This window comes from Bactrocera tryoni, chromosome 1 (genome assembly GCF_016617805.1).
Source record: "Bactrocera tryoni isolate S06 chromosome 1, CSIRO_BtryS06_freeze2, whole genome shotgun sequence".
Classification (NCBI taxonomy): Eukaryota; Metazoa; Arthropoda; class Insecta; order Diptera; family Tephritidae; genus Bactrocera; species Bactrocera tryoni.
This window is the reverse complement of record NC_052499.1, coordinates 71,864,246-71,885,029: the sequence shown is the minus strand read 5'-3', so window position 1 is coordinate 71,885,029 and position 20,784 is coordinate 71,864,246. Positions and strand designations below refer to the sequence as shown.

Genomic DNA, 20,784 nt, shown 5'->3' with positions numbered 1-20,784 from the left:
TATACATACACATGCAATTGCATATACATGCAGGTTATGAACCTCTCTGCTTGTTGGCCATGCACTGGACTCTTTTCTCAACTTGCGAGTGTCAACCGCCGAAAACTGTCGGGTGTAGGTGTAAGCATGTGCATACATACATATGTATGTATAAATCAAGTTGATGATTGTAGGCAAAAATTACTACGAGCATGAATGAGTACATGTGTGTGTGTGTGTGTGCAAATATGTGGGAGTACATCTGTGTGCCTACATATGGTCGCTACCGCAACGCCTCATAAAGACGTCAAAGTAAAGCTCAACTGTCGACTACTCTACGATATAACGGTATGCTGCTGCCGCGACCAACACCAATACTAATACTAACAACAACGCCAACACTACACGACGACGACCAATTTTCGTATTTTCCTTTATTTTGTGAATAGAACGAAATGAGCTTTCCACATTATGTCCTATAGCCAAAACTTGGAGAGCATGATATGTGTGCGTGTTTGTGTGTGTGCGTGTGTGAATGTTAACATCCCGTTGAAAACTCTACGCAGGAATACACAGTGCTGAAAATTGCAGTCTAGTTTCGTCGCGATTGCAGTGTGGATCGATAATAGAACAAAAATTGGCAGAGTGAAATGTAAAAATTGTGAAAAATTATTTAATAGAAAATCCTTCAGTTGCAGAATAAGCAAAAATATATACTTAGTGTAAGTTAAAGGGAGAAATAAATATATAACGGAAATAACGAATGTGTTAATATTTTTAAATAAATTTATAAAAAAGAATTCGAAATTGAAAATTGGCTTAAAGTGAAAACCAAAGAATTTAAATGTTGGGTGCACTAAATATTAATTTTCCATCAGCCGTACATGAGCAACCAGCACTTAGAGACCTGAAAAGTGGTACTTCATGACGTGCGTACGTATGTGCGTGTGTTTTATGGGCAAAAATCAATGGAAAATTTATATTTCGAGTTAAACGTTATTTAATGATTTGTATGACAAAATGTATTATTTTCCTCTAATCGAATTGTATGCTGTTAACTTTTCGTATTGCTAAACAGGCATATAGAAATGCTAAAAATTGTAGTGAAAATTTGCTTTGGTAAATTTTTTCACCAATTTTAGTATGTACATGTACTTAGATTGAGGGGCCAAAATGATTGCGAACGAAATGTGGCATTGAGCGGTAAGGGTAGACAGTTGAGCTTTCTACGCATCTCCGCGACCCTCAAAGCCTTTGCCATCACATTGTTGTAACCTAAAAACAACAAACATTAGTAGCACTTGAGTGGTCATAGCCGTAGCCACTGGTTTTACAGCAGCAGCAGCAACCGACGTAGGAGCTCTGGCAGCTGCTACGAGCATTTGGAGGCTATGCTATCAAATTAATGTGAATGTGTTTAATGAGAAATTATATTGAAGAGTTAATAATAAAAAATATATATATTATAATGTAATCAAAAAAAAAATAATAATTAATTAATATAATAAAGTAAATAAAAAAAATTATAAAAATAAAAATGTAGAAATATCTAAAATAATTGTTATATTTAAAATATTAATTGATTAAATAAAAATTAAATATAAGTATTAAATATAACATAACCTTCAACAAAAGTATATATGTATATTGGCATTAAAATGTGAAAAATGCATTTTCTACTTGCAGAGAATATATAACAAATGTGGTCATTAATGCTTTTTGGCTTTTCAAATCAAATAAAATAACATAAAACAATGAGTGTAAAGTGTAGTGTGAAGAGATGTTACGTTAAGCGTAAAAATCTAGTATAAAGCAAAAACAATCCATTAGCTAAGCAACCTTAAAATAATTAACCAATCAACTACGTAACACCGACCAACCGTCCGCTTCTATGTCGAAAATTACTTAGTTAAAACATGTAAGAAACTTAGCATACTTAATAGCATACTCAATAGCGCTGCCTGCTTCAGTTCACCTATGCGCGTTCATATAAACAACCAATACAGTGACGAAATCAATGAAAAATTCCGACACATAGCAAGAAAGAGAGGTAGAGTTCGTCGAAATCACGATAAAAACGCTCTGTGTACATAAAAATCCGTGAGAAAAGCTCCCGGAAAGCTTTCGCAGCAAAAGAAAAGACGCCATAAAACAAACTGTAAAAACAAACACACGCATTGGTGCATAAGCAAACAAAAACAAATACTAAAGACTAAAATAAAGCATAATCAAAGGAAGTTAAAAGAGAGAGAGAGAGTGAGAGGGTTGAGAGCGTAAATGCAATTCAATGAAACTTACACGCGATTTAAATGCACATGAGAAGCAGTTATAGTAATACGCGACGGCACAAACTCACATATCCTCGTAAACAGCACACATACATACTGACACACACGTGCCTGAACAACGTCAGAACGCATACATACAAACAAACAAACAGCTACACAAATTACGTACGAGAGATTTTGTCAAATGTAAAGGAACTTCAAGGATTTCAAGATACATATATACAAATTAACGACAGCGATATGCTAGACTCAATAGCAAGTGCTGCCGAAGTGTAAAAAATAGAAACTCACAACCACATCCGGTGGGAAAAACAAACACACCTACACTAATGTGCGTGTAGAAACATACACAAACACACACAGCTAAAAAAACTTAACAAGGACATCGGGAGTGAAAACTTGAAGGCGAAATGCATTTACAGTTAATAAAAGAAAAAAACTAAGTAAAAAGCACGATTGTATAGGAGTGGGGATATAATTTAAATAATAGTGTAGTGTGCTTTTTGGCGTAGAGGCAGCTGGTTTGTTGTATGCCATCTGCACATGCAAACTGCAGCGTTGAATTCGCGTTTATGCGTAATACTTTGAACATATCAAAAAACTTATATACACACACACACACTTACACAATCATCTAGTATACACGCAACGCAAAGCCGAAAAATATGCAACACTAGTGCAGTGTCACGCTTGAAGTCAGCAGCAGAATGTCCTTAGGCGAACCTTGTGAGCTGCTGCCAGGCAGCACAGTGCGAAGGAGGAACAACAATTTCAGCGCATTTGCAATGACTGCCGTTAGTTACCTCTCTAATGGTACCACAACATGTCACGGTAGCAGTAGTTGTGGCTGCGGCTGCTGCATTAGTGGTCGTCTCATAAATCGGCATAGCAACGACTACAGTAGCTGTTGCAACAACAACAATAGCAGGCACCAACTGCAAACTATACAACAAAAACTGCCACTTCGGCAAACATTGCGGCAGCAAAGGAACAATGGCAATATCAATGCAAACTACAAATTCAGAAACAGCATCAAAGCAAAAACAACAAGCACAACAACAATAACAACGAGCCCATCAACTGCAGTGGCACAGCTTGTGGGCTGCCCAGAAGCTGGCGACGATGTGCCGTCATATTCGCCCTATTCGAGTTGTGGACGGCTGAAACAGCGCCGAAAGTTGAAAACGCTGTTGCCGACAAATGTGCCCGCCTCGGCGTATGCCCTTACCGGTTTGGTGCTGTTGTGTTCGGCGCTTCTATCGCCATGCCACGCTTTCCAGCTGGATGGCTCACAAAATTCTTTCGCCCAATTTCGCAAATGGTATACGGGACTCAATGGCTCGCTGGAGCTGGAGTTTAAGACTGAGCAGCCCAACGGCTTGGTGCTTTACACCGATGATGGCGGTACATATGACTTCTTCGAGCTGAAACTGGTGGAGGGTGCATTGCGTTTGCGTTATAATTTGGGCGGTGGAGCGCATATCATAACTGTCGGCAGGGAATTACATGATGGCCATTGGCATAAAGTACAGGTAAGTGGGTGTATGCTTGGTGCTTTCGTCTACCGTGTGAGGTTAGATGTACTGCAGTATGTTTGCATTTGTTGTTACGTAAATATATTTGAGTACTGTCGTTATGCTTGTAGGTGTTGCGCAATGATGAACAAACATCGCTGATTGTGGATGGCGTGTCGCAGAGTAGTACGACCAAGGGCAAGGAATTTCAATTTGGAAAATTTGCCACCAACTCTGACGTCTATGTAGGCGGCATGCCAAATTGGTTGGTTATCTACCGAGAAATACCAAATGCTTTGTCCTCTCACCAAACTATTGCCATTGAGTCTAATTTTGTAGAAATCGTGAAGAATTCGTGAATTACATATGTATACTTTAAGGACTTAAGAATTATTTTGCAGCTCTAAAGGTTTTACAAGATTAGCTTTAGAATTGTTACTCTTAAAATTAGCTCGATTATTTGGCATTTGCTTTGACATTAATTGTGTTGTGATACTATATGATGGAAATCATTTAAATCAGAACAGACTTTTACTCGATTTGTGGAGATCAATGGGGGACTCGAAGGCGTCCACGAATTTTTTTATAGATTTTCTGACACGCTTAGTCAGAAAAGCGCGCTTTTTTGTGAGTTTTTTTTAAGTCATTCCATTTTTCCATATTAGAACGATTTTGGACACATTTGTGTTCACAGTTCATGAAACTAATAATAGTTTCCTAAGATTTGCTCTCGTTTTTGAGTATTTCTTTTCATTTTCTTTACAAAAATCAAAAAAATATGAAAGTAAATAATTAAAATCATTGTAATGTTTTGGAAAGTAACACATCGAGGTTAACAGATTGTTAACTTGTCATCGTGTGACAATCCCATCTACATTGAAACCTTTCCTCCATTCCTTTTAAATTCTAGTTGAACCGCTTTTGCTGTTCCTACTGTAATTTCCAAAAATTATTCGAAAATGTATCCAAATTATTATGGAGACAGTTCAACTTGATACTCAAATGTGTCCCTAGAGATATGACCAGTTTTCAGCACATTTTGCACAATTTCTTCATAGTTTGGTATTTAGTGCTTGCTTATTTTTGAAAAGATAGAGGCTAGAGTTATTACTACTCTGGTGATAATAATTTAAATTGATGTTATGATGGCAATTGAAAAAATTATCTATATTAATCAGTAAACAAATGTTATAAATACCTTCATACCTCCTAAACTTTACTTTACTGCTTCAACTTCAAATTATCAGTAGGATAGATAATTTTTTCAATTGCCATCGTAACATCAATTTAAATTACTATTATTATTGCTAATCAGTAGTTTAGATAATTAGATAAGACCAGTTATAACCTCAATATAATCCATATCTGTCATTATTTGCCGTATTGGAGAACCATAAAGTAATCCACCTTTGAACTTTGCCATACTAAGTTTGAAATTTTTTTACAAATGTCACCAAAACAACATCCTTCCATGTCCAATGCCTTGGCAAATTGTTTTATTGCTAACTTGATCATGTATTAAATCTATGAGTACCGATATTTGGGTATTTGGCGGCATCATTGTTTCTGAGTAGTCCATACAAATTACTTATGAAGCGGAAGATTTTCATTAGGTAAAATAAAGTAATGTGTGGACTGCACTCTAGATATTTCTACGTACGAGAGCACATTCAATATTTTCATGAATAAGATCGGAATCTGGACACCTGAAAGCAACGAAATTTGCTAAGATATCAGGGACAATAAAAAAATAGACGATTTCTATGGCGGCTTCTCAAAAAAATCTTTTTTTTGTGGAAACTCTGCATTTCAAAGTGTCTTGAAAAATCGAAATTATTATAAAAATATTTTTCCCTTTACGATTTTCTAATAAATATATCTAAGAAAATCGTGTAGAAATTTCAAGCCGATTGCTGAATCTGATTTTTCCTCAAAAATCGCTCCTTCACATGTCGAGATTCCTTTTGATGTAGGATTCAACTCTTACTGGTACTTTTTGTGTATCATCAAAACATTTTGAAATAACTTATTGTACTAGAACAGATCTATCTAGATATCTATTTTGAAGACGAACATTTCGTAAATATTTTATCATGCATATGTAGGGTGGGTGAGACCTTTATTCTTAGGTTACTAAATAATATGAAAGAATGAGAGAAAGTAAAACAGCAGATATATTATTACAACTTTTCCTCATGAAAAGCATTTTGATAATTACACACTTTTATTAAATTAAAGAAGTCTATGTATATGAAAATTTCTGAAATTATGTCAACGTATTCAATATTTGAATATAATAATTTCCGTTATTTGGTTTAGTTAATGCTTCACATACATATTCATTCATAGTTTTCAAAAAATATTCTCTGATTCAACGGGATATTTTTCATTTTATTCGTGACGTGGCTTAATTAATTCGCCTTTGCATAACTTCTCCCTGGATACTGTAGCAGGTTAAACTCTAACTTATCCAGCGTCGACCCCGACATACTAAATATATAATCTATGTGCAATGAGTTCCTCATGACTTTAATCACCAGTTTGCATGCCCCACGAATACCACACATCAAACGTCTTTCTCCCTATGGGCCGACCATGTCTAAACATCACGTTTCCTGGGCATATCGTTAGATGACTTTGATGATAATACTGCTATAACAAGAACAACTAAATTGCCTCATTATTTCGATGATATAATCGTGTCCTCATTACTCTGCCGAAAAATCCGCCGTACAATTAAATTGCAAAAAATGTTAAAATATGTATTTTAAGAATATGATTATTATTCTCAGAAGACTTTGCTTTAAAGAAAATGTATTCGCGTAAATCTGCTTATGGAAAGTTTGGTGAGAGCGACATGTAAGTGAGTGACACATATGCACGCATGGCTGTGTATTTATTTGATAATAAGTACACATAAATGCGAAAAGACCAAAATTAATTAGTTAAGTGTAAATTTACACGGAATATCTTCTAATGCGTATGTGTTTGTGCATATCAACACATTTTTTATGGTGTGTAGGTACAGCACAAAGTTGGCATTATTAGCCTTGCCAAGCGTGATCTTCGAGCCGAGATTCCGGGGTGCCATTCGCAATTTGGTATACGCCGACCAGCCAGGTGGGGCGACACGCCGTCAGGAAATGAAGCAGCCACGAGATATAAAGGTAATTAACAGATTCTGGCCATATTTTTTTCTTTAACTATTTTAATTGTAACATAACCCGACTTAAAGATAAAAGATAAAAGTGATAATTTTTGTTGTAGTGATAAAATTATTCGAGACTTGACGATGGTGAAATGCAGCTGGAGGATATGCTCAGATTTTTCACCGAAAGTTAAAGCACCTGACTTAGCTTAAGTCAATCTAAGCTCTATATTTCCTAATAAATTTTCACCTTCATGTTTTTTGCTTCCAGAAAATTACAATAAAATAAAAAGAAAGTTTAGATGATCTTTCCTTACACGAAATTTCCCTTAAAGGAGAAAAAGTTGTTGTAAAATGTTTATTATTATTCTTCTGAAACTACCTTATTCACAATCAAAAGATTGTTACTCACGTTTTCACTTATTATATAACCAGCGTTCATCACTCTCTTATAAGCCCGATAGAGTTTCTCCTTCTCTTTGTGGTATGCGTATTAAAAAATCTGCTGAAGGAGGTCCATACCAATTCTAAAGGTGGATCTATATGCAAATTTTTCGTGCCATAAATTTTCTGGAATGTATGTCCACCCAAGTATCCAAAACTGGATTTTAACCCAAGGCCATCTGTATAAAAATTAGACTACTTAGGTCTTTGGCTTCTACGGACACTGTTCAGTTATACTGAATTCTTTTAACAACACTATTTGCATAAGCTTTTGTTTTTTTAATCGACAGTGTGGCGACGGCCCTTGCGATAACGGTGAAATGCCAAAGGAGAAGGTACCTAGGGTAAGTAGTTAAGAAGAAATTACTATATATATTATACAAATCTGTTTCTGAATTTCTCTGTTACCCAGGGTGTACGCGGCGGTAATACCACAGATGCTTGTGAACGAAGTGATCCTTGCCAACATGGCGGTATTTGCATCTCAACCGATTCGGGTCCAATATGTGAGTGTCGAAATCTTGAATATGATGGACAATATTGTGAAAAAGGTAAATTCTACTCAGATTTGCTGCAAAATAGAAAATCCAAAAATAAAATACTTACCTCATTTCGCTGCAGAAAAAGCGCCATCTGAAGCCACATTTCGCGGTCAACAGTTCCTGTCGTATGATCTTGGTCAAACTAGTGCCGAGCCCATTGTAAGTGCTCAGGATGCCATTACGCTATACTTTCGCACTCGTCAACCCAATGGTTTATTATTCTATACAGGTTTGTATTTACATACTTTAAAAAGGAAGTATATACGCAAGTGCATTTGCCAATCTTGTTTCTCCCACATAATCAGGGCACGGTACTGATTACCTGAATTTGGCGCTACGTGATGGCGGCGTTTCACTTACAATGGGTTTAGCTAACGGTAAACAGGAAATGCATATCAAACCATCCAAGGTACGTTTTGATGATCATCAATGGCACAAAGTAACGGTACATCGACGAATTCAAGAAATCTCTTCGATAACAAGCTTCTGCAGAGTAAGTCAATTTGCTCCAGAATTTGTAAACTCAGTTTTCGCATAATTTCGAAACCTTTTATAATCTAGCTTGTGACCGTTGTTGATGATGTTTACACCGATCACTCGCATATTGCCGGCAAATTTACAATGCTGTCTTCGTCTCGTGTTTATGTTGGTGGCGCCGTCAATCCACGCGCGCTACTCGGTGCTCGTGTGCATAATAATTTTGTAGGCTGTCTTCGTAAGGTTAGTACCCTATATATTATTATAATTTTTTCAATAAATACTAAATAAATAATGTTTCAAAAGGTTGAGTTCTCTGCCGATACATTATTATTAAACCTCATTGATTTGGCTAAAAGTGGCTCAAAACTGATTCAAGTCGCAGGTAATGTCGAATATCAGTGTCCCATTGGCGATCCACAGGACCCAGTTACGTTTACTACAAGGGAATCGCATTTGGTATGAGTTCATTTTATAATTATAGACAAATTTTGATTATTTGTATTTTATCTTTATATTGTGTCATACATACATATGTCTAAAACTTGGCTTGTGCTTATGTAAACCACGATTTTTGTAGGTTTTACCACCTTGGGAGACTGGCAAACAAAGCTCTATATCCTTTAAATTTCGCACCAAGGAACCAAATGGATTGATTATTTTGGCCACAGGCTCGAAACAACCGCGCTCGAAGAATGTAAGTATATTTTTATCAATGAGAAAATACTGCGGTATTAAGAGATTATTAATACTCTAAATGGAAGCAGTGCCGACTTATGGGTGTCGGGTATATATTCTCTTTTTACTTGTTAGTTAATACTCCATAATTTTGCTTTCTTTTGTGATATTTGTCTGTTATATTTGAGCGAATTTTCAAAAGATGGAGTAACTTGACTATTATTCCATCGTTTCAATATTCCGAACATGCGTTGGAAAGCTACTGCCCTGGGCGTTTTTCTCATTCATTTATTAAAAGCGTAAACAAAAATGCGTTTTTTTTTAGATTTACTTAAATATGTTGAATGTTGTGCCTGAATAATATTGTCAAACACAAGAAGTGCTAGCAGAATTTTTGGAAGGCACTCAAGCAGCCTTTTCAAATGTTTAAAAATAAGACAAGAAAAATGGGTGCCATATGAATTAAAATCAATAGACTTTGATTACCATACACATGGCGCTAGTCGAAAATGTGAATAGTGGGGTTACATCACCAATAAAACTAATAAACAATAAACTAATATTTAAACTTATATTTAAAGTGGGTTAAGGGAATTTTTCTTGTATAATTTTCTTGTTGTTTATGAGTTGCTCATATTAACCACCTTCAGTAGAATCTGCTGGCTGCATAAAAGCGGCGTGTAATGATGAATTGAGGCTAACCCTCATGCAAGTGCATGCGCCATACCAGTAATTCAATTACTTTTGTTCTTTAACTCATTTTAACTCACTAATGCTTGTTTACCGCCACAATTAAAAGGCATAATTAAATTGTTATATTTTCCAGGCCGTACTGTTTGCCATTGAGTTATTGAATGGACACATTTACATACACTTGGACTTGGGTTCGGGTGCGGCGAAGGTGCGTGCCTCACGACGTCGAGTTGACGATGGTGATTGGCATGATTTAATATTGCGGCGCAACGGACGAGATGCAAAGTTAAGCGTCGACGGCGTTTGGAATGAGTTCCGTACACCGGGCGATGGTACCATACTGGAACTGGATGGGCATATGTATGTCGGTGGTACGGGTCCAGCGTACAATAATATCGCATGGCCACCGGCTATCTGGACGGCAACGTTGCGGCAAGGTTTTGTCGGTTGCTTGCGTGACTTGGTTTTAAGCGGCAAGGCAATCGATATTGCAGCATTCGCACGCTTACAGGACTCAGGTATGTATGTGCATACGTATATCGAGGTATGTATGTATGTAGTACATGTTCGATGTAAATGATTTGAAATGTACGTGAAAGTATGAAATGTTTTGTCCATTAAAAATAAACGGACACAATTATTTATGCAAATGGCTGATAGCGACAACTTTTTGGTATCATGATGTAAAAAAGCAAAAAGCTTTGATAATTATTATTCAGTTTAGCATGTGATAGGAAGAAAGAAGAAAATTATGTCAAAGACAACAAAAAATTGGAATGAAGATAATTGTTGTGACAATGAAAAAAATAATTAGATTAAACATTTTCCTTTTATTTCTCCATTTTTTTACTTCGTTTTTAGTCGGTTTTAGAAGCATTTTGATAAATATTCAATGAATTTATTTTTAAGATCTCACAGAATATTTTTTAGTTTGGGTAGAATTGGGCATAGTCCAAAGATTTTAGATATTTCTCTCTACTATCTGTGTCTAATGTTTGAGATAACACGATCTTTAGATAACTCAAATACTGGTCGACGTGAAATATGCATATCATTTCTTTACATAACCATGTTCTTTAAAGCGCATATATAAAGGTAATGTTTTTTAGCCTGTCATAAATCATATTTTTGAAAAACTTAATGATTTTTTCGAAAACCGTTAATTGATCCCCTGATTTTTCGATACCATTTGGAATTAGTCAGTTGAAATTAAGATCTCTAATATCCCCTAAATAAAATTTAAGAGCACTCTGATAAAAAATTAACATAATTTGAAAAATCTATTAAATGCATGTAATTACATATTTGACACTTACCCGCAGCATCGGTGAAGCCATCATGCCATGTACAGGCCAACGTTTGTTCCGGCAATCCCTGCTTGAATGGTGGCACCTGCATAGAGGGCTGGAATCGACCCATTTGCGACTGCACTGCTACACTATACGCCGGACCGACATGTGGACGCGAGTTGGCCACATTGGCCTTCAACGGCAGCCAACATATGACTATATGGCTGGGCAATGGTCAAGGCACCAAAACTCAAACCGAAGAGCTTATAATACGTTTCAAAACATCGCGACCCACCGGCTTAATACTATTAACAAGTGCCGAGTCGAATTCGCCAGATCGCTTGGAGATCGCGCTGGTGGCGGGACGTGTGCGTGCCAGTGTGCGTTTAAGTGATCGAGAGAAGGTAAATATGAGGATTTCTTTACTGCTTTGCATTTAAATGCTATGCTGTGCCATGTTTACTTTTAAATCTTTGTGATTCTATAGAATTTACTTGCCGGTCAATCGGTGTTGAATGACAACAACTGGCACACAATACGCTTCTCGCGACGTGCCTCCAATCTACGGCTACAAGTTGACGGGGTTCCCCCTGTCAGGGGTATGTTATGTATGTATCACCAGCACTTCTATTTGCCCTACTACGTGTCGTGCCGTGTCGTTTTTTTCATTCTACCAAAAATTAAAAAAAATATAATAATAATTAGACATTAAAAAGAAATATTGAAAATAGTTAATAAGTAAATCAAGCAATAATAAGCGTAGGGGACAAACAACCGAACTTCTTAGCAAGAACAACAATTGTAAATTTCTATGGTTTAAGTTTGGTTGCTTTTTGTTATAATTTTGTGATTTGCTTTTTACTTTTGTATTACCCAACAATTTTGTATTTTGTTCATCGAGTGCGTCAATGGGCCACGGAAGAACAAACACAACTATCTGCGATATGTATATATAATACATATGTATATATTATGTATGTGTATGAGTTTCAGTGCAGTGGTCTCGTCTCTGTCAGGCGTACTCGGTATTTCATTTGAATCTGTTTTTTGTTTTTTTTTTGTTAACTGTAAATACTCGTTAAAACAAACGTAAAAATACTTGTACTTTTTGTTCAAGAAAATGTTAACAAATACCTACCTACTTTGCAATCACCAATCACCAAATCACCACCATCACTTAATCAACAATAACACCTGTCAAATGCGTGATGCATTAATAAACAAAAACAGAATCCAAATAAATGTCAAATTAACGTATTGGTAGACAAAAATAGCAAGAATTTTACTCGTGGCCTTTTTACATCTTCCGTATAATCATAAGTGGAGTCAATCTCCCATAACTCAATGTTGAGAGGAACAGAAAGTACCCTAAATTAGGTAAAACTAGTTTGCCATGCTATAAACTCCAAAGGCTGAATAAAAAAATCCTTTTTTTATACAAAAGGTGTTGTTATTTTCATTTAAATGTTCGTATAAAATATTTTTGTTGTCAATTAAATACTATATAATTTACAGTTCATTTCCTCGATTCATTTTATCGTATTTAAATTGTTATTGGTATATTGTATGTATCATTGTTTGCATACTTTCATATAAAACATATTTCCTTTTATCGACGTTTATTTTATCCTGTAAAATAATATATGATCATCACTTCACCAGCGAACCTCGAAAATCGTATTTATAAATATGACAACTCACATTAATACATACAATCACTTATACATAGTACATACATGCATACATACATCTTATAAATTCATTCTGCTTTTATGAAATTCATTTGTTACAATTTTATATTTACTTACCGTACCTTAAACGTTACTTGTACCTAAATTTGTTTCGTTTTATAAACGATCATGGGGCACCAGAAAGCTTTTCGAAAAATTCTAAGAAATTATATGAATATTTTTTGAATACTAAACATTCTTAAATATATAAAGTACGTTGTAAACTCCGAAAGTCTGCCAAGATCGGTTAATCGGCACTTACAAAATGTTGTGAGGGATGTTAAGAGGTAGGCCAGTAACAGAACTTCGAAGTGAGAAAATAATGGAAAAGAAAAGAATTGGCAAATTGTATATTATAGGTTATTTAAAACTATATAACTATTAAATTTCAGCAGATGTTGTTTTCACGTGCTAAATTTTTATACCCTGAACAGTGTATAGCAGGTTGCCACGTTATTTGGAACATACAAAAGGAAACTTCAGAGACCCTATAAAATACATACATACAACATCCGTTCGTCTGCCTGTATAGACCCTCAGTTTTTGGGATATTGAACTCTAATTTTGCACCCAGCTTTTATTTCAATCTGAACGATCGGAATCAAGTGTTTATATATAAAACTTTTTCATTTTAAAAGATAAAATATTGGCTAAGCGAATGGTGCAATCTCGGAAGAAATTGTTAGATTGACTTCAATTTGGTTCTTTGTTAAGTGTGTTAAGGTGTTACATGGGTTTCCTCGTGTAAAAAACAGCCCTTTTTCAACAATTTTTTTCTCATATGAAATATGAAATATTTTATTAGAACTTTTTATTCTTACAAACATACACTATTAACAAAGAAATTCTGACATTTTTGGAAAAAAAATGTATACTGATAATTGGATTTTTGGCAGACATTTTTACAAAAAAAATTAAATTATTAGTGAAACTTTCGCAAAATTTTTTTTTCAAATAATTGTAATTGAACAAAATCCTTCGTCCAAGTCTTTAAGAATTGTATCGCAATATTGAGTAGTTCTCGAGAAATCTTGCCAACCGGCTTCAAAAACACATCTTCGAGAACAGCGTGTTTAAAGACGGCGCACTTAGCCTAGCTAGCGAGCTCACATGTTCTCAAGGCTGTATCTTCGAAACTATTATTCGGATCAACTTGAAAATTTAGGACAATATTTTAGAGGTATTGTAGAATTCAATAAGAATTTTTTTAAACCCGTAAACCCATGTAACCGCTTAAGATCAGAAAAATATTCCAAAATGAGCGGCGATAGCGGACGTATTCTTCGATTGTTTGCCAAACAGCTTATGTAAAAGTTGTGAGAAGCAGAAATATAAATATTTTGTAATTTCGATATATATTTTGCAAACATAACCTCCAAAACCGATTTTATTAGTGTTAAGGTTATAAAAACTGATTTCGAAGTTCAACTGGTTGAATATAAGTATTATACAAATATACAAACTTGGGTGCCCTGTGAACGCATACATTTCAACCTCTGTTCTTGTAAATTTGAAACTTTTTAAAATCTTGATGTCGTGTTTTCATTTGCCTCAATACCAAATTGCCTTCTTTTAAGAGAAAATGAAATTGAAAATTTTCTTTGATTTTTACTTAACCTCTCCCTGGAGCGAAAAAAATAGATTAAATTACAGCAAGAAAAGTTAGAATTTACTAAAGACACTTTAGCAAAAATGTAATAGTACTGAAAGTGCATGCTTTAAGAAAATAAGAAAATGAAAACTTCATCATAGGGAAATCTTTGTGTAAAATGTCTGCGAATATCAGCAAAAAATTGGTTGCTTGCAGTGGAAATATGTTTCATTAAATCTGACATATATTTTTTAATGGATTGATGGATTACAATGCAAAATTTCACTTTGGTCATTTTTAATGTACATAATTACATAAAATGTAACTGTAACGATATTAAATAAGTATTTAATTATACATACATACATATTCTCACAGCGCGTACATTTCGAAAGGTAACGGTAACATTTTTCGTGTTTTCTGTAACTTCGGGAATATAATGTTTTTGCAGTGCGAAATTGAGTAAATTTTACTGCAAAATACTATCACGATAACAGAAGGCAAGCTACAAGAAAGGTTAAAGTGCAAAAATAATTTGTATAGGTTTGTATAGTGTTTTATATATGATAAATTAATAATTAAAAATGTTTTATTTTTGACAAAGTTTTTTTCAAAATTCAGAGATTGTTATATTTTTTTTTCTTAGAGCAGGAATTAGAGAAATTAAAAAATCGACACGCAAGAACAGGTGCGCATTTTTTTGTTGCCACTGTTGTTGTGGCTGCTGCTGAAGAGGCACTAACAATTGCGGCAAAAAAATGTTTATAAAGCGCCGGGGCTGTAATCTGCACCAATTACTAATATTCTACTAGTGTTTTATTCTAATTCTATATATTCGTGTACTGCAGAAAAACAAAACAAAAAAAGCATAACCTAAAACTAATCTCACAAATCGTAGCGATGCATTTGCAATACTACACAATAATGTACGTGTGTTTGTCTTCACCAACGAAATTTTAGTTATTTATATATTGTCGCACAAGCACCAAAAATGTCCGAATCGCGTGTAGCGGACTTCTGCATACTTACTACATACTTACATACTTAAATAGTTTGTCAATTTCGTAAACCCGTCGCACTGTTACTACGCAACCACCGTATACACGCGCCAATCCTAGCTCTCCAACACCGCCACCCTAGCTGCAGCTGCACCTGGTTGTGTGTGTGCGTGTGTGCGTATGTATGCATGCATGGCGCCAAATTGCCGCTCTAACGGCAACACGCATATTTCGCATGTTCCATAACTAATACACAGAAAAAATATTTTTTTATGTATGTATGTATATTTGTAATTTATACTTTTCTTATCACAAATTATAACTTTTAATTTGCATGAGTGATTTTCCACAATCGCAAGTCTAAAAATTGCTGCCTGATGTCTCCAATTCTAGAGCATTAAGCCATTGCCATCAGCATCACCGATATCTAAATCGCTGAACGTTCTCAATCATCCTCTTCATAATTGAGTTATAGAAGGGTATTCACAAACGCATAAAATTGTCTATAACTATTACCAATACCATTACAGAACATATTGGGAATTCTGATATTTCAAACTATATAATATGTACCTTAGAGTGCCTCACTATCTAGAATATTACTTTAATTGTTGTCCTACGTTCAGTATATAATAGTTCGATATACAAAAATCGATAAAAACTAAGGTGTTTTGCAAAGTCTTGTGAATACCCATTACATAACGAAATTTACACACCCACTCCATTTATATACATATATAATTATACGCGTACATATATAGTTATTGTATATGTGCATTAGCTGTTTCATTCCGTGCCACCTCATCAACTTCAACTCATTTTGTGAAATCGCTTTTGTTGTTCCACCTTACATATGAAGTTATCATAAATAGAAAAGTGAAATGTCAAACAAATTTATGACGTACCAACTATAATCTTACATTCTGCACATACATACTTTCGTTTTCTCTTATTTCATTTATTAGTATCTTATGCGCATTATATCCTAATTTAATTATTTCTTTTTAGAACTTTAGACCGAAAGATATATTTTGTATATCTACAAATTAAAGTTAATATGAAATACTGGCAAACCAGCGGAATTTTGTATGTTTGCGTTCTATTACACAGATTTATGAAAAGTTAGGTTAGATTTATTAAACGTTTACGTTTTTATATTCGTTTTCAATTCATTGCACCTTTAGACTTAACTGCTGAAATACAAAAGTATTATTGTACGTTCCCAACTTGGCGCACTCTTTATGTCAATCACGATACAGATATATGTATACATACATACGTAGTTTTTTCATTTTATTCAAGCTATTTCTTTTCTTCTTCAATTTAATTACTAATTTTTTTTAACTCAAATAATTTAAAAAACTTATTCTACAAAATCACTTGGCGGCAGACGAAAATATGATTAGATAATATTTTTATATATAAGTATATTTTCAGTGGTATAAATCAGACCCTAACCACACCCACCACCCATATAATGGTTTTATTCAAAACACTAAATGAATTAATTTCAAACTAAATTCCATAGCTCGAAAACTCGCCGATTTGAATAAAACTTGATATAAGATATTCCCCAGAATCCAATATACCGTAATCTTAAATTTCATTATGCTATGACTTTATACCGTACATATCGGTGAAGACATAATCTATTAACTTCGACGAAACTATCATCTGAATTCAAACTTTGACATGGACTGAGAAAAAACAAACAACGTTTTCACTTATTTTAATACATATCTTTATTATGGCCTTCAAAATAGGTTCCATTTAAGCCAATACTAGCTTGCCAACGCTTACTAAAATTATCCATTTACTTGCTAAAAGCCTTGTCTACGATGGCTTTCCGAGCCTTCAGCGATTTTTTTGATAATTTGTAAACCAACGTCTTCTAGCCAGTAATGATAAATGTATGTATTTGATATTTTGTTTTTGCGCAGCAGTCCAGACTTTCGGCACCCTCAAGCTTGACAAGCTTTTTACATTAGCCAAAATGTTTTCCGTCAACCCATAAAAGGTGTTGAGATCTTCTGCTTTCTCTCTTTTCAAGACATTACCAAGCACTATTTCTTTAACTTTTTCGAGTTATCGTCAGTAACAGGGTGGAATTGACGACTCGCAAGCGGCAAATTTTCAATGACGTCACGACCTTCACTGAATGCTTTGTGCCACCTAAATGCTTGTGTTTGTGATAAAGTAAAATCTGCAAAATACTTCTGAAATACTTTCAATGATTACCTAGCCGTGATTCTTTTGGGAACACTAAATCCAAAGCAAACTCCTCCTTTCGTAAGAAAACAGCGGCCAAGCACACACTAATTGACATATGGACACGACCTGACACGAACATACAAAAGACAAAAAAATTTTTTTAATCGATTTGGTTTGCGCGCGCAGTTTAAATGGCCCAGTCCGAGTCATATTTGATCAGATGGTAAGGATACATGTTTGTGAATTTTTATGGGAAATATCAATGGGTCAGATATTTACTTATTTATTAATTGCCAAGTGATTTTTTTTATGAATATGCGTTCTTCTGTTATTCTTCTTATTTAGACACTATCCTTATACTCTTGCAACATGTTGCTACATAGTATAATAGTTTTGATCACCTACGGTTGTACGCATCACCTAAAACTAAGCGAGATAGATATAGGGTTATATACATATAAATGATTAGGATGACAAGACGAATTCAAATCCGGGTAGTTGTCTGTCTGTCCGACCGTCCGTCCACACAAGCTGTGGTGCGGTGTGCATTTGCGCTTAGAAATTCGCGTGGAAACTCGCTCTAGACCCCATTTAACTAACAAGCCTTATGTACTTGAAGTTACTTCCCTGGCTTTAATCCTTACAAGTTGCAAGAGTATGAAATGTTCGGCTATACCCGAGCTTAGCTCTTCCTTACTTATTTTTATTTGATTTTCCAACAATTGTAAACTGCACAAATTTAGTAATTCAAACTGCAAAACTATATACATACATATATATCTGAACAAGAACTCAAAGACTCACCAGAATTGCTTGAAACTTCTTTAAATAATAAATATATTTACATATTAATATATACATATGTACGTTAAATTGTATAGTCATAACAATGGCTAATACACCTGCATATGGTAGATACGTACATATATGTATATGTCTACAGCTGTATACTCTTATACATATTTACTTATGAGTCTATCATCTACCATGCAACTTACTTTTATGCATTTCACTAAGTGAAATATTTGTTAAAGCTACAATACTTAGTAATACAATATATAATACAAACATATATACTATTATACTTACATACCATACATACAGACATATGTACATGCTTCCTGTAATTTAAAGACATTGTAAAAATGTTGTATTTTGAGGAGCGGACTTAGAACGTCCACTTCAAAAGTATGTATTTGCAATACACATACGAATGTATGTACTGTATGTTGTATTTGCCATATATTATTTACTCGTACATATGTATTAGTATAATTAATTGACTAACGAATAATCGTAATTATGCCGTAGTTGAATTAGGTGTGTGTTGCATGAGTGATTTAGTATTTTATCTAGCGTACATATGTATATTCCGACAGCGGAGACTATACTCGGTCGTCACAGCACCATCGAGATACGTTCCATCCACTTGGGTGGAATGTTTCATGCCGAGGAGGAAATCCAAATGACGTCGACAATGCCGAATTTCATTGGCCAATTACAGGGATTCATTTTCAATGGACAGAGGTGCGTTAAATTTTAATTCTGTGGATAGATGCAAATACATATATGTTTCCCATTTATACCGTTATTTCAGATATATTGATATTGTTAAAAATTTGGGTCCCGAGTTATCGGCACTGCCAAGCGCTACCTTCAAGTTGACAGCGCGTTTTGTGAATTCACCGCCCGGTAATCCCTACCATGCTGCCACCTTCCGCTCGAAGCACTCTTATGTAGGTTTGCCGATGCTGAAGGCGTATTCAAGCGTCTCGGTCGATTTCCGCTTCAAAACAGTCGAACCAAATGGTTTGTTACTCTATAATGGTGGGCGACGTAATGATTTCATTGCTTTGGAGTTGGTTAACGGTCATATACACTATACTTTTGACATTGGTGACGGGCCGATAACAATGCGCGACAAGTCACGCATACACATGAATGACAATCGCTGGCATCAAGTGAGCATACGTCGACCGGGACCCAAAACGCACACACTTACCGTGGATGATTCATTCGAGATTGTTACTCTAACTGGCAATAGCATGCATTTGGAGCTTTCGGGCATACTTTATATTGGTGGCGTGTTCAAAGACATGTACGCGAAATTGCCGGCGTCCATTTCATCGCGTTCTGGTTTTGAGGGTTGTCTTGCTTCTTTGGATCTGGGTGATACATCGCCGACACTGACCAGCGATGCGGTTGTGCCCAGCTCGCTGGTGGTGTCTGGTTGTGAAGGTCCGACCAAATGCAGTCAGAATGCATGTGCCAATCGTGGCGTTTGCGTGCAACAATGGAATGCCTACGTGTGTGAATGTGACATGACTTCGTATACCGGCCCGACGTGCTACGATGGTGAATAAAAGCGTTTATTGAAATTTAATTGCAATAAAAGTTACCAAATATTTTTATTTACATTTTTACTTTTATTTCAGAATCAATCGCCTATGAGTTCGGCAACAACAAGGGCATCATTCAATATGCTTTTCCGGAAAATATGCAAGCAGATACCGAAGAAGATAATGTCGCTTTGGGCTTCATCACAACCAAATCCGATGCTGTGATATTGCGTGTGGAGAGCGCGACCACACAGGACTATATGGAGCTCGAAATAGTCGAAGGCAATATATTTATGGTGTATAATATTGGTACGCGCGATTTGCCGTTAGGTGAAATTGGCACCAAAGTGAACGACAACACCTACCATGTGGTGCGTTTTAGTCGTAAAGGTGGCAACGCTACACTCCAGCTCGATGACTATAATGTGCAAACACTGACACCACAAGGTAAATCAGGAAGATAAAGTACATTTATGTGGTTTTTCATTTACTCCTATATATTTTTCATCAGGGCATCAATCGACCGTGTTTAATACCATGTCTAGCATTCAAGTGGGCGGAAAATTTAGCCGTGGCGGTAGAACACGAATTGAACGTCCATTTGCTGGTGTTATTGCCGGTTTGTCGGTGAATAAGCTACGCATACTGGATCTGGCTGTTGAACGTGACCCACATATAACCATACGAGGAGATGTTCAATTGGTAACTGGAGTATTAGATAGAAATGATCTGCAAAGAATGCAGCAGGTTAGGGAATTTATTTTAAACAATCAAACTTGCAAACTCTTCAAATCTCAAGTATTCTCATCGTAAATAAGTCTTGCAACAACAAAAAATTATATATATCAATCAGTCGATCTTTC

General features: G+C 35.3%; 1 protein-coding gene across 4 annotated transcripts in view; it reads left to right on the top strand.

The window, feature by feature from the left end:
* Positions 1-587: 587 nt before the first annotated feature.
* The window catches only part of LOC120766368 (neurexin-1), a 30,763-nt gene continuing 10,566 nt past the window's right edge, over positions 588-20,784 (top strand). For 2 of the 4 annotated variants that reach the window (XM_040091797.1, XM_040091800.1), the window contains exons 1-18: positions 588-701; positions 1,666-3,799; positions 3,913-4,046; positions 6,804-6,948; positions 7,664-7,717; positions 7,786-7,924; positions 7,995-8,144; positions 8,221-8,408; positions 8,477-8,635; positions 8,699-8,851; positions 8,973-9,089; positions 9,897-10,281; positions 11,086-11,456; positions 11,540-11,660; positions 18,962-19,109; positions 19,180-19,937; positions 20,018-20,368; positions 20,433-20,668. In XM_040091797.1, coding sequence (XP_039947731.1) covers positions 2,975-3,799; positions 3,913-4,046; positions 6,804-6,948; positions 7,664-7,717; positions 7,786-7,924; positions 7,995-8,144; positions 8,221-8,408; positions 8,477-8,635; positions 8,699-8,851; positions 8,973-9,089; positions 9,897-10,281; positions 11,086-11,456; positions 11,540-11,660; positions 18,962-19,109; positions 19,180-19,937; positions 20,018-20,368; positions 20,433-20,668 — 4,434 coding nt within the window. In that variant the 5' untranslated portion in view covers positions 588-701; positions 1,666-2,974. The remainder of the gene's footprint in view (positions 702-1,665; positions 3,800-3,912; positions 4,047-6,803; positions 6,949-7,663; positions 7,718-7,785; positions 7,925-7,994; positions 8,145-8,220; positions 8,409-8,476; positions 8,636-8,698; positions 8,852-8,972; positions 9,090-9,896; positions 10,282-11,085; positions 11,457-11,539; positions 11,661-18,961; positions 19,110-19,179; positions 19,938-20,017; positions 20,369-20,432; positions 20,669-20,784) is intronic. The other 2 variants (XM_040091798.1, XM_040091799.1) reach the window with 2 other exon arrangements.